At 44.0% G+C, this 12,500-nt stretch overlaps 1 protein-coding gene across 1 annotated transcript in view; it reads right to left on the minus strand.

Moving 5' to 3' along the window:
• Window positions 1-9,068, minus strand: part of wwc3 (WWC family member 3) — a gene marked incomplete at its 5' end in the record, with an annotated part of 48,187 nt that extends 39,119 nt beyond the window's left edge. The window contains one exon of the mRNA XM_080535986.1: window positions 8,914-9,068. Coding sequence (XP_080392112.1) covers window positions 8,914-9,068 — 155 coding nt within the window. The remainder of the gene's footprint in view (window positions 1-8,913) is intronic.
• Between the last annotated feature and the right edge of the window lie 3,432 nt (window positions 9,069-12,500).

Genomic DNA, 12,500 nt, shown 5'->3' on the forward strand with positions numbered 1-12,500 from the left:
CTTTTCCATAATGTTTGACAAGAAAGTCAAAGCCATTGCTGATCCCTATTCTGACGACAGAAGATAGTTTAGAAACCTCTCTGACACACCTTAAATGACAAGGCTTCTAGAGGCTTCAAGAGGATTATGCGTAGCGATGACAGCTGATGTTTCAAACATGCCACTTTAAGTGATCTTAAAAAACCAAAAAAAAAAAAAGTTTAACTCAAACTGTCAAACATCTCAACAAGCCAAGCTTTCAAAAACAAGGCTGTCATCCCTAATGATCATATTACAGTACCATTTTCAAAACACGCCGAGTTGTGAACTAATCTGTTTCCATAATCTGAATGTTTTCATGACAGCCATGCACACAACAACCTCCCTGATGACCAGTCAGTCACAGTCCGCAGTGGGCCAGGAGCGCTGACCCCTCCCGCCCCCCGCGCGCGCTGACCCCTCCCGCCCCTCCCGCCCCCCGCGCGCGCTGACCCCTCCCGCCACAGTATGCCCACAATGCAGACTGTGCACGAGGCGTCATCCTGGCGCAGTATGCACACAATGCAGGGATTGCCCAGAATCAGAGGCTCAGGCTCTTTCCACAACATTCCAGAGTAGAAGAAGAACTGAATAAACTCCTCCCCCTTCCCCCGCAGCCATTCAGACAACACAGCACAGCACATGTGTATGTATGAGACGCACACAGCCTAGAGCACTGACACACACTGTACTGTACACCTGGGGTAAACACTGTGTCCTGGTACAGTAACAGACACCATTATGGACCTCACGGAGAACCACCACAAGGGGCAAACTGACGTCCCTGTTCAGTTGTTGTCATGTGCTCTAAGGTGTGTAAAGAGATACGACACGACGACACAACACGACAACACAACACGACAACACAACACGACAACACGACAACACAACACGACAACACAACACTAGCACGCTGCTTGTCTGCTCCCCTGGGTGTTCAACAATAGCAAACTAATTATTCCACTTGCCACCAGCCTTTATCCTGGGAAAGCAACCGACATTTATCCTGGAAAAGAGTCAACCGTTACGGAACCCTTCCAAGACAAGTGGCGGTGTTAGCTGTGGCGTTTTTATAATGTCAACAATGTTTACACACGAGAATAAAGACAAATACAAATGGCATACACGTAAGGTGCATTAGACATACTTCTACATGTAGGCCTACATAATCCACAGTTCCCCTGCCGGGGAGAAACACACACAGATGGAACGAGGTCATTAGGCGACGTGCCTAAGACAAGACATGTCAATAAGACTTGTGTCCTACATGAAACACACACCACTAGGAGTTCACTGACTCCATACCTGTTGGATAGGAATGTGCTAGCACACTGTACTCATTCCAAGACGTTTTGGATTGTGTCACAGTCACACAATCCATAAAAATAGTGAGGGAACATTAACAAGAGGCACTTTGGGAAGCCGTGTGACGTCAGCGGAGAGGAACAGAGCAGTATTGAGCTCCCCTACCAAACCCCCGAGGAGGAGAGGAGAGAAAACCTCGACTCTCACAGATCTGGATCAGGGAATGTCTGAATGTCTGAACGTCTGAATGTTTGGTTTGTTACGCAGTCTTGTGACAGCAGCCCCGGCTTCAGCCAAGTCATGTCTTGGGAGACTTTGTGAAACCGACCGCCACACTCTCAGACAGAGGAGAAGCCCAGCCCAGAGGCTTCATCTACAGAGTATAGTAAGTCTGTAGACATCCCGATGACGCCCCACATTCTCAAGAGGAGAGTTCAGCCAACTTCTAACTTCCCCAAAACTTTAACGGCGAGGAGGACAGCTTCTTACAGGACTTCTAGTAGATAAATACTCTCACTCTCAACTCAAACACCGTGTCAACGACACATCCCACCTGTCATTCCTATCCTCCTCTGCACTCGAACAACTTTTTGACTATGCCTTTGAGCCAGATAGGTAACCAAGGTAACCAGTGTTGTCAATAGGAGAGGTCTGACGATAGCGATAAGCCACGAAAAAATACCACAACCAGGAAAAGATTGAAGTTGTAGATTTAACAGATTTAACAAATGTAGCTACAAAATGTGAGACTATGCTAATACAATGATTTTAATTAATACTTTGCTACGAGCTTACTTGGTAGTACACTACTATTTTCAGAGTGAAATATTCAAGAAGAAACATTAGTTTAACATCATTGAAGTGTGATGAACTTAATTTACAAAGTATAGGGGCTTTCAATAGGATCGAGTATATCTATATCCCTTATAATGTGTAACATTCCAGCACTACACATTTAGTGCATGAGACATGACATTTGCTAATTCTATAATAATCCGTGCTGTTTTTGGTTTTCCCAGTGGATATTTCTATCTGGAGTGGGCCTGGTCTGCCCGGTGACGGGGTGTTGCATGGGAAAGGCATGTGAAACTGGAGTCTGGGCCACTGGACCTCGTCTGGGGCCCGGCTGGCCATCCCGACACGGCTCCTCCGACTTCGGCCCCTCATCAACAACAAAGGATTCCGCATTCCGACTGCAAATTAAGATGTTCCAAACAACAGCCTCTGCATTCCGCATACGGAATGCATCCCTAAAAATAATATTCCCAGTTAAACTTAATTATAGTACCCAAGAGGCAAGCGTTTTAATGCGTTTGGGATTTGGGATCTCTGTTTCCCAGCTTGACCACAGCGGGCTGGGTAACAGGTCTCGGGCTGACTTGATGGCCATATGTTTTTAAGCAGCTAATAAAAATTGAAAGGCGGCCCGTGCTCGCTTGCCGACTTTCATGCCATTCGATCGGGTCTATATAACTTTATAAGAGCGCGTTTATTCAGTTAATTAAGACACTGTGCTCGTTTAGACAACTTGTCGCCATGGCAAAGTGCGGTCTCTCTCTCTCTCTAGTGTGGGAGTTTGCCAGTCGTGTTATTGTGTCGTCAGAGTAAACCATCAGAGTGTAGCACGTTGGTAGTTTTAGAATACGACGGTTCCAAACAGGAAACATTACATTGACTTATGTACACGTCACAGGCCAAGTCGTAATGGAACATCACACACATTATGGTCAATCGCTGAATGCATTCCAATCAATTGTTCATGCTGGTAAAAATAAATAAATAGTAACAACCTTTCCCCTTATTAATTGAAAGGGAGAGGGGGGGGGAGAGAGAGAGAGAGAGAGGGGGGGGGGGGGGGGGGTTGCCCCCCAAACGAGCAAGCAACTGATGCTCAAGTCTAGAATAAGTGTCGAGGCTTGACCTCTGAAATTTCAAGCATTACGCGCGGGGGCACGAAAAACAACAAATGTAGTGCCACCAAGATAGACGTCGTCATAGAAGGACATGCTAGGCTATATGTTCCCTTTTTTAACTCTAATATGCACCGCAAATAACCCCCTGGTCTTCATGTATGTACGCTCCCCCCCCTCCCCTGTTAGCACGTCTCCGCAAGGGGGCTAACAGACAGACACACCGCGCCTATGGGAAGAGAAAAGGGCCACAAGTGTTGGTCTGAAAATTCCATTCTGGGTTAAAAAAGAAATGTGAAAACAACTTTGGTGAGGAATGTCATTTATGTGCACCCTCTCTCTCCGAGGGGCTGGCTGGTGCAGCGTTTCAGAGAGCGAAGGCTAAAGCAGCTGAGCATGTCACCCAGTATCTGACATCCCCTCCTTCCATTATGTCCAGGATCTTATGGAAATAGGTCTACTATAAGTAGCCTGGTAGCCGCCGCTACTAGTGTGTGGCATCTCTGTCTCCGTCCGCAAACACATTTAGACGGCCTCTCTCTCTCTCTCTCGTCACATGGGAGAGGCCTGTAGCTGTCTTGCAGGGAGTGTATACTGGTAACCTATGGTCATGGATGAGTCCGGGAAACAATCAAGAGTCTGGAGGAGGAACCGTTTGGGAAGAAAGAGTACCGGTAGTCCAGTTACAGCGACACGTCGTCTGAAGCTGTAGGATTTCGTGAGCTTAGAATTATACGGTTCTATCTCCGTTTAGGGCAGTTCAGAGATATTGAGCGTCAAAGTTTTGACATTCCATTATGTTTTGTGAGATGGAACCGTAGTATTTTATTAATTATACTAACTAAAAAATGGTCAACATTTTAAAAATAACACCACACAGGCATTAATAAACACCTAATGGATCAGATTACGTAGAAAACTCAATTTTGACAAAAATGGAGATAGAACCTTAATAATTCTAACGTCACGAACTGAAGATCTCAGTGAAACATGTGCCAAAGCCAAACGCGGCATATGCTACTACTGTTGAGCAGTAGGTGGGAGGTGGTGGTGAGTTTATGGGCATAATTTGAGCTGGTTTCCGCAGACAGTGCTTCACAGTTTTCTTTCCTTTCTTTAAAAGTAAGTGGTGTGTAGATGGGTGGAAAACAGACAGCCAGGAAAACAAAATGCTCCAAGTGGGTTAGGTGAGATTGACAAACATGGGCTGCACCCGCTCTATGCCTAGACACTGTCTGACCTACAGCACAGTGCAGTCAGTACATCTTTGTACACAGAGATCGGAAATATAGGACTATTTCAAGGTGAATAAAAAGCAAAAAGAAAGTTGATTCACATGATGAACATGTACTAGTGCAAAATGATAACAAATAGGCTAACACCTTGAAAGCGAGTGGATTTTTGAAAGATAAAGTTAGAAGATAATGTCAATAATGCAATTACTGTAATGTGACATTGGGGCATTACATTCGCCGTTACATTCCAAGGTGCTAAAGCGCTTTCGAGCGACGTGCTAAAAAGTTTCACAGCACAAAGCAGCATCACGATAACCGTTCGCTGTCAGAGCTAGGGGGCCCGAATGGAAAGAGACAGGGCCAACACATTGTCTACTCAGGAAACAGAAACACACAAAACACACAGTCCAAATGACACTAGATGAAAACAATGGCATGTTCGTAACCTCCCCTCCCCTCCCTCCCTCACCAAAAAAAAAAAAAAAAAAGAGAAAAAAAAAGAGCCATCATAATGAAAACACTGGGGGAAGCAAAATAGCAGCGGGGAGTTCAGCATGTGAATAACCTTTAGGCACTGGAAACACGACTCACCCTTTCCAGAATAATTGAATTTGGTGTGCTTTGTGACCACGTATAAAGGCCTCCCTTTGCGAGGCGGCAGGCAGGCCCGTGGTGGTTGCATAACAGAGCTAATAAAGGAGGGGTGGGGGGGCCTACAGGGCCCAGGATGGAGGGGTGGTGTGGGGGGCGGGCAGACACGTGGGAACTGCCTCTGTTCTGCTGCTTTTGTCTGGGGGCCGCTCGCCAGGCAGAGCCCCGGGGCATTAGTGTAGGCATGCCTGACATATCGCTCATTCCGCAGCAGTAACAAAAAAAGCCCCACAAAAGTGTTTCTCTCAGTGCCGAGGCTACGAGGGTTAGGGCCAGAGCCTACGCCCGGCCTGAGGTGTCTGTCCGTCCATCTCGACCGCTGGAACTAAAAGATTCACAGAGGATCTCCGACATTTTTCCCTCCTATGGACTGCACTTATATAGCGCCTTTTTTGCTGCTCCAAAGCGCTTTACAACGGCCTCTCATTCACCCATTCACACACACATTCACACACACATCCACACAGCAATGGTGGCAAGCTGCCATGCAAGGCGCCGGCCGGCCCGCTCACTGGGAGCAATTTGGGGTTCAGTGTCTTGCACCAAGGACACTTCGACATGTGGCCAGCCGGGCCTCGAACCGCCGATCTGCCGATCCTTCTGATCATTAGACGCCGGCTCTACCTCCTGCGCCACAGCCGCCCCACTATCCCAACACAATTTCCCATCACATTGGTATGGTACAGCTACGGCACATTGACAGGCTTAAAAACAAGAACCTGCGGGTGCTCCTGTACTGTGTGCGGGACTCGAGGAACATAACAAGCCTGTTTCACAGAGCGGCTCCGGCGGTTTCCCAGGTAACTGTGTAGTGCATTCGCACGCTGATCTCACTTTTCGCTACAAGCTGTCATCTAACCAGCACAGCTCCATCTTGCCCCTCTGTCTCTAGTCTCCTGGAACATCTCCACTAGAGAGGTGCTGTAGACCCATGGACACAGAGCAGAGCCCATCAGGCCCGTGTCCAACTCTGTCATGAACGGCTTACCTGAGCTAGTCCTACTTCCCCTCACCGCTGACCAGACTATTCATCACATTATTGAGTTTAGGTGGATTTGGGGAAGCAGGACAGCAAGCAGAGAGCTGGGGTCAGTTCACCTGAAGAACTGAAGAGACTCACTAACAGCAAGACCTCGGTCATGTCTGGACTGCCATCCCCATTTCAGCATGTGCAATGTGCATACATATTCACTATTTCTCTGGGGCTGATTAAAAAACGCAATTCTCAAATAGCTAGCACCACACACTTTTTTGGGAGCATGATTCAAAACAGTTTTGACCATAGGCCGGTCCCGGGTAGGTGTGTCCACTCTATTGCAATACAGAGGGATGTAGGCTATGTATTAGCGCTACCAAACCAATGGAACGACACATAAACACACAGAGTAAATATACAAGTGCCCCCCCCCACCCCCCATCCCAATTTTCTATCATCAATGATCTCTGATTCACTCACTGAGAAGCATTGCTCTGTTTTATCCAAATGTCTTCCTGTCAGCTCAGCAGGTCTATCTCTGTATGTTCCACTAAACAAGCCCACGGGAAGACAGTCTTTACTCATGCAAACTACAACCCAAATCAATGCAAACTCATGCAAACAAACAACAACTTTTTCACAACCGCCATGGAAATATTAGATTTCTTAAGACTCCTATCAGCTACAACTAACAATGGGTAGCCTAATCATATGACTATGGTGGAGGAGCCTTCAAGTAGATCAGGTTTTTCTTATCTAGATTATAAGCAGTTTCTCTATTCCCTCCTTACAGTTTGTAAACAAGGGAGCTGTTCAATTGATACACGGGGTTGGGTAAAAAAAGAATTATTAATGTAGGCCTATTATTCTTTAAAAGTGCAATATGGAGTTCAAACAACAACACGTCAAGTCTCCCCACCACTTATCTGGTCATCAGATGAGGGCTGTTGAAAATGAACCACTTTTAATTTCATAGACAAGTGTTATGGATGCAAAAACTGACTACCCATGAGATCAAAATGATAGTTTTAACCATGTTTTAAGATACACTGTTTGTTTACTATTGCATTGTTTACAAACCATAAAGCTAAACAGGCTTATATTACGATGGGTTCTGAAGGAGTACGACATGTTGAACTAAACTCAAAAGTCCCAAAAATGGATGCACCAATCCCAGATTGACCCTTTAACTGAATTACACAAGGACCAGGCTGCAAAGAGCTGCAAACAAGTAGTTTTTAAGTCCTACATTGAAGGACTACACACACTACTGTTGTGTTGCTTGTATGAGACATTGTACATTTCTTCCCATTCCTTCCTAAACTAGCAGGCAGTTTAATACAAAACCTTGGACTATAAAAAGGTTTAAGATGTCCTATTTGATTGGTAAACCAGTGTGATGTTGAAGTCCATGTGCTGCTTGGCTTCGGCCTGTTTCTGAGCTGGTGAAATCTCTCCGTCCCCACAAAAGCACATCCTAGCAGCTTTCCCAGTGGCCCAGCGAGCATTCCTCACATAGTTTCTCTCAAAGATCTCTGGGAGTTGCAGTTCAATTGGCCTTTTTCAGTTTGCAGTCTTAATTTTGTAGAATTTAGAATGTAGAACTTTAGAATGTAGAATGTAGAACTTTACATGTTGATTTAATGGTCATGACAACAAACATGTCTGTTCATTCATTACTTTTCAACAGTTAGGCAGGTCTAGTTCAGTGCTGTTGCAGGTTACAGGGAAGATCAGAGAGGGATAACTAGTTGTCCTTTCTCTTCTCCAATCCCCTATCAGTCGTAGTGACAAGAATGTGCATGCATATTTCTGCTTAACAAATCTGCCATCTGCAAAGATAATTGAAATGAATGGAATTCATATTGCAGAAGTTGAGAGGCCTGGGTGATTGGTTTAGTAGTGGTCATGAATATCAGGTGAACTTGAGTGTTGTTTAGTATGTTTGACTAAGCAGGATTACATGATGATATGATTCTTTGAGTCAACTTTGTTAATCAAATGTCAATCAGACTGGTTTCAACACCAGGGGGACATAGGGTTAGGTCTGTCCTTCCAAACTGTGGTTATATCTTCCAAACACAAGATAAAGTGAATGCTATAATGTGTATCTATCAAGCCGGAATGACTGACAGCACATATCCAGCATGCATGTTCACGTTGGGACTACACAGTAACAGTAGGTGTGTTGGGGATTGACTTGGAGCCTCCACTCCACGCCTGCTCCAAACCTCTACTTTGGTGAACCATTTACTACTGATTCGATCAAAGTAGCTCAAACGTATATCCACCATAACGCGTGGAGCAACTGGATCACTTGTGGGTAGTTACCCGGCAAAACATTATTGACTTGGCGTGTTCATCTCATCCCTGCCTGTCTGTCTGTCTGCATATCCCCCGCCCTGGGTTTCCTGTGGATGCATGCATCAGTGCTTTGGTTTGGGACAACTTGCATGAAAACTAACCCAACATTATTAAGTTAAGAAAGAAACGTATGCATGCATCCATAAATTGAGGCTTTCCAATAATGTTTCAATACCTGTCTCGCGGATCGATCCATGAAGTTTGTCGCGTGTTGTGATCGATAAAGAACAATCAGTGCTTTGGTTTGGACAACTTGCATGAAAACTCCCCAACATTATTAAGTTAAAGAAACGTATGCATGCATGCATCCATAAATTGAGGCTTGCCAATAATGTGTTACCTGTCTCGGGGATCGATCCACGAAGTTTGTCGCATGAAAAACTCCCAACATTATTAGTTTAACAAACGCATGCATTGCATCCATAATTGACGCTTTCTTCCAATAATGTGTTACCTGTCTCTTGGATCGATCCATGAAGTTTGTCTCGTGTTGTGATCGATGAAGAACACCCTCCCGTCGTAGTCCCTCGCCTCCTCCCACCCCGGGGGCAGCTGCAGACCCTCCGAGCTGCTCTCCTCTCCCCGCTGGCTGCTGCTGACCCACGGCATAGCGCTGCTGCAGGCTGGGACCCTGGGACAGAGGGGCTTACTGCTGACGCCAGACCCCCCTACCCTACACCCTACCCCAGTTTCTAAACCCAAAAGTTTCTCTTCACTAATGCATTACAAACTTCTTTCCTTCGCACTTGTAGAAGCGCTGGGACCCCGGTAAGAGGGGTTATTGCTGACGCCAGACCCCCCTAACCTACCCCAGTTTCTAACCGAAAAGTTTCTGCATTTACTTAGTTACTGCATTACAAACGTCTTTTCTTCGCACTTGTGAAGTGCATGCATCTAGACTCCAAAGCCACTTACTCCAGTGAGGTTGATAGTTTGTAACAAGGCAAGCCCAGGGAGATGTTACTATGTATCCAAAGCTTTCCCCAAAAAACTATCGCGACGCTCTTCTCATGAGTCTCGGTCCTCCATGTTCCCCTCTCTCTCTCCAGCCAGGTTTCATTCCATCGTGTCCGTATTCGGGCAGAGGGGAATTTGCATAAGCGCAGCGGCCCACGCACGAGCGCAAGAACGTACGACTGAGCGAGGCGCTCGGGCCAATCGGAGAGCTTGTAGCGCTGCTCGGGCCAATCGGAGAGCTTGTAGCGCCCAGACCCTTTGGTGATGGAAATAGCATAATGTTGTATTTTTATTTTATTTTTATTTATTTTTTTACTGGCTAAAAAGTTATTAAGGAAGGTTGTCAGTTTGTAACAAGCTTTTTGGATGTGTTCGTGATAATTTATGTAGGGCGATAGGAAGTAGGGTATGATAATAGTCTACGCTAAATAACATGAATAGTGTATATATTTTGATATACACTATTTTGGGCCTAAATATAACATTTCTATATTATATTTATACTATATGCAATTGGAGTGTACGATCATATTAGGCCTAGTTTTGGAAGTGTATTATTATTATTTATTATTTATTATTATTATTATTTATTTATTATTATTACACCAATTTGTCAATCGCAATCAAAAGAGCTTGGTAGTGAGATTTTTTCCCCTGTACTTTTTCTTTTTCAAAACTTCTCTGAAAAGTGTCGTTGTTGGTGTACAAACGTAGTTGTTGGCAGGACCCTTTCAGTTGATATTAGAGCGCCATCTTATGGTTCGTAGGATGGGCTTTAAAATACTTTATTATGACATGTTAAACAGTTGCCCGCTAATGTTCCCTTGTGGCAAATATAGTCACTGATGATCATGTGATGTCAAATTTCACAATGACATGCAGTTTAATTGCACATCATCAGAAGAGTCGATCTTGTTATTATTTCATTCTGATAAGGGTGAGTACATAAACCAATTATATTCAGTCTTATTGCAAACCCAGCACTCATCATAACGTGACATTCGAATTATAAGGTTCTATCTCAATTTTTGGTCAAAATTGAGTTTTTTACATAATCTGATCCATTAGGTGTCCATTAGGTGCCTATGTGGTGTTATTTTTTTTAAAATGTTTATATTTTTTTGTTAGAAATTAATAAAATACAAAGGTTCCATCTCACAAAACATAATGGAATGTAAAAACTTTGACGCTCAATATCTCTGAACTACCCTAAACGGAGATAGAACCTTATCATTCTAAACGGAGATAGAACCTTATCATTCTAAACGGAGATAGAACCTTATCATTCTAAACGGAGATAGAACCTTATCATTCTAAACGGAGATAGAACCTTGTCATTCTAAGCTCACGAATTGTCTTGTGATATCATTTGCAGCAAGGAGGCAACAGTGCATGTTATGATGCAGTCAGTTGATCAGAGGCTGTACAGCACATCTCTCTACATCGCACCAAAGACAGATGACCTCTGACCTTACAGAGTGACATGTTTCCTACTGTAAAGGTCAGAGGTCAGAGAGGATCACAAGCTGGTAATAACCCACCATGAGGCTCCATCAGGAATCTTAAGGTTTTTAATGTTTATGATTATCAAATTATACTATGTGTATATGTTATGGTACATGTGGGAATACGGTACATGTGGGAAAACTAGGGTTAGGGTTAGGTGCTAGGGTGCTACGGTTAGGGTTAGGTTTTTGGGTTAGGGTTAGGGTTAGGGTTAGGGTTAGGGGTAGGGTTAGGGTTACAGTTAAGGTTAGGGTTAGGGTTAGACATGCCAGCATGTACCAAGTCACCCTAGCACCTAACCCTAACCCTAGTTTTCCCACATGTACCATAACATATATACTTTTTGAACATTCACAACTATGTGCGCAATCAAGCAGGCATACTGAAAACACAACCACTGCCAACATGTCAGTCTAGTCAGCTGAGCATTCATACTCTCTTACAGCGGAGGGGTTGCACAGAACGGGGGTTTAATGTATGCATGTGTGTGTCTGTGCAAGTTTGAGTGTGTTTTGTACAACAATCAGCTGTGAATAGTTATGTAGTTATGTGAATAGTTCTGTCTTAGAAGCATTTCCTCACAGCGTTTCATTTTCAGCCTCCTACCTCCAGTCCTCACAGGCTCTGCAGTGTTCAAACCAGAGCCTCTACTCACAACTACACACTGCTGTGTGTCAGCATCACAACTACACACTGATGTGTGTCAGCATCACAATTACACACTGTTGTGTGCTCGAAATTATAAGGTTCTATCTCCGTTTAGGGCAGTTCAGAGATATTGAGCGTCAAAGTTTTTACATTCCATTATGTTTTGTGAGATGGAACCTTTGTATTTTATTAATTACTATCTATTTTTTTAGGGTTAGGTTAGGTTAAATAACACCACACATGCATTAATAAACACCTAATAAATCATATTATGTAAAAAACTCAATTTTGACCAAAAATTGAGATAGAACCATATAATTCTAACGTCACGTGTCGTGTGCTTTTACTCACATGCAGCAAAAGGCCCTTCTTTCAGACTGACTGACTGCCTCATAACCAATACAAATATAGTTTTGTATTGCTTTTTATTGCTTATTAATGATTAATTGATATCCATGCATGTAACAGTATTATGATAGTTGTGTTATTGCTGGATAAGGTTTAGAACTTAATAAGAGAATGGAATGTGGAATGTAAACATCAAAGACTGCTTGGTGCAGCGATGCACATTTGGAATCTGACTTCTTCTCCATCGGGGGCAGATTGCGCATCCTCGCTTTGGGAAAGCTTATCTCATCCTGATGTTTTCTCAAATGATAGTGCAAAAATAACCTTGTTGATTTTGGCATTCTGATCCTTCATAATTCCCATATCTATTTGCTTTGCCTGGCAAGGCAACCCCTTGTGTGACATGCCCCAATCATTATCAAGAGGACAAACAGAATACACCAAAACAAGGAGGGGTAAGTTGAATAGTTTCCCAATCCTGAAACAATCAACATTTCTCACTAACATCCTGTCTGCATTTAATAGCATCCCATGTGGCATTCTGCTGCAGACAGGCAGGGTTCTCCATGATCTTGTCGAAGG

Source organism: Nansenia antarctica (genome assembly GCF_963989245.1).
Source record: "Nansenia antarctica genome assembly, chromosome: 7".
NCBI classification, from domain to species: domain Eukaryota; kingdom Metazoa; phylum Chordata; class Actinopteri; order Argentiniformes; family Microstomatidae; genus Nansenia; species Nansenia antarctica.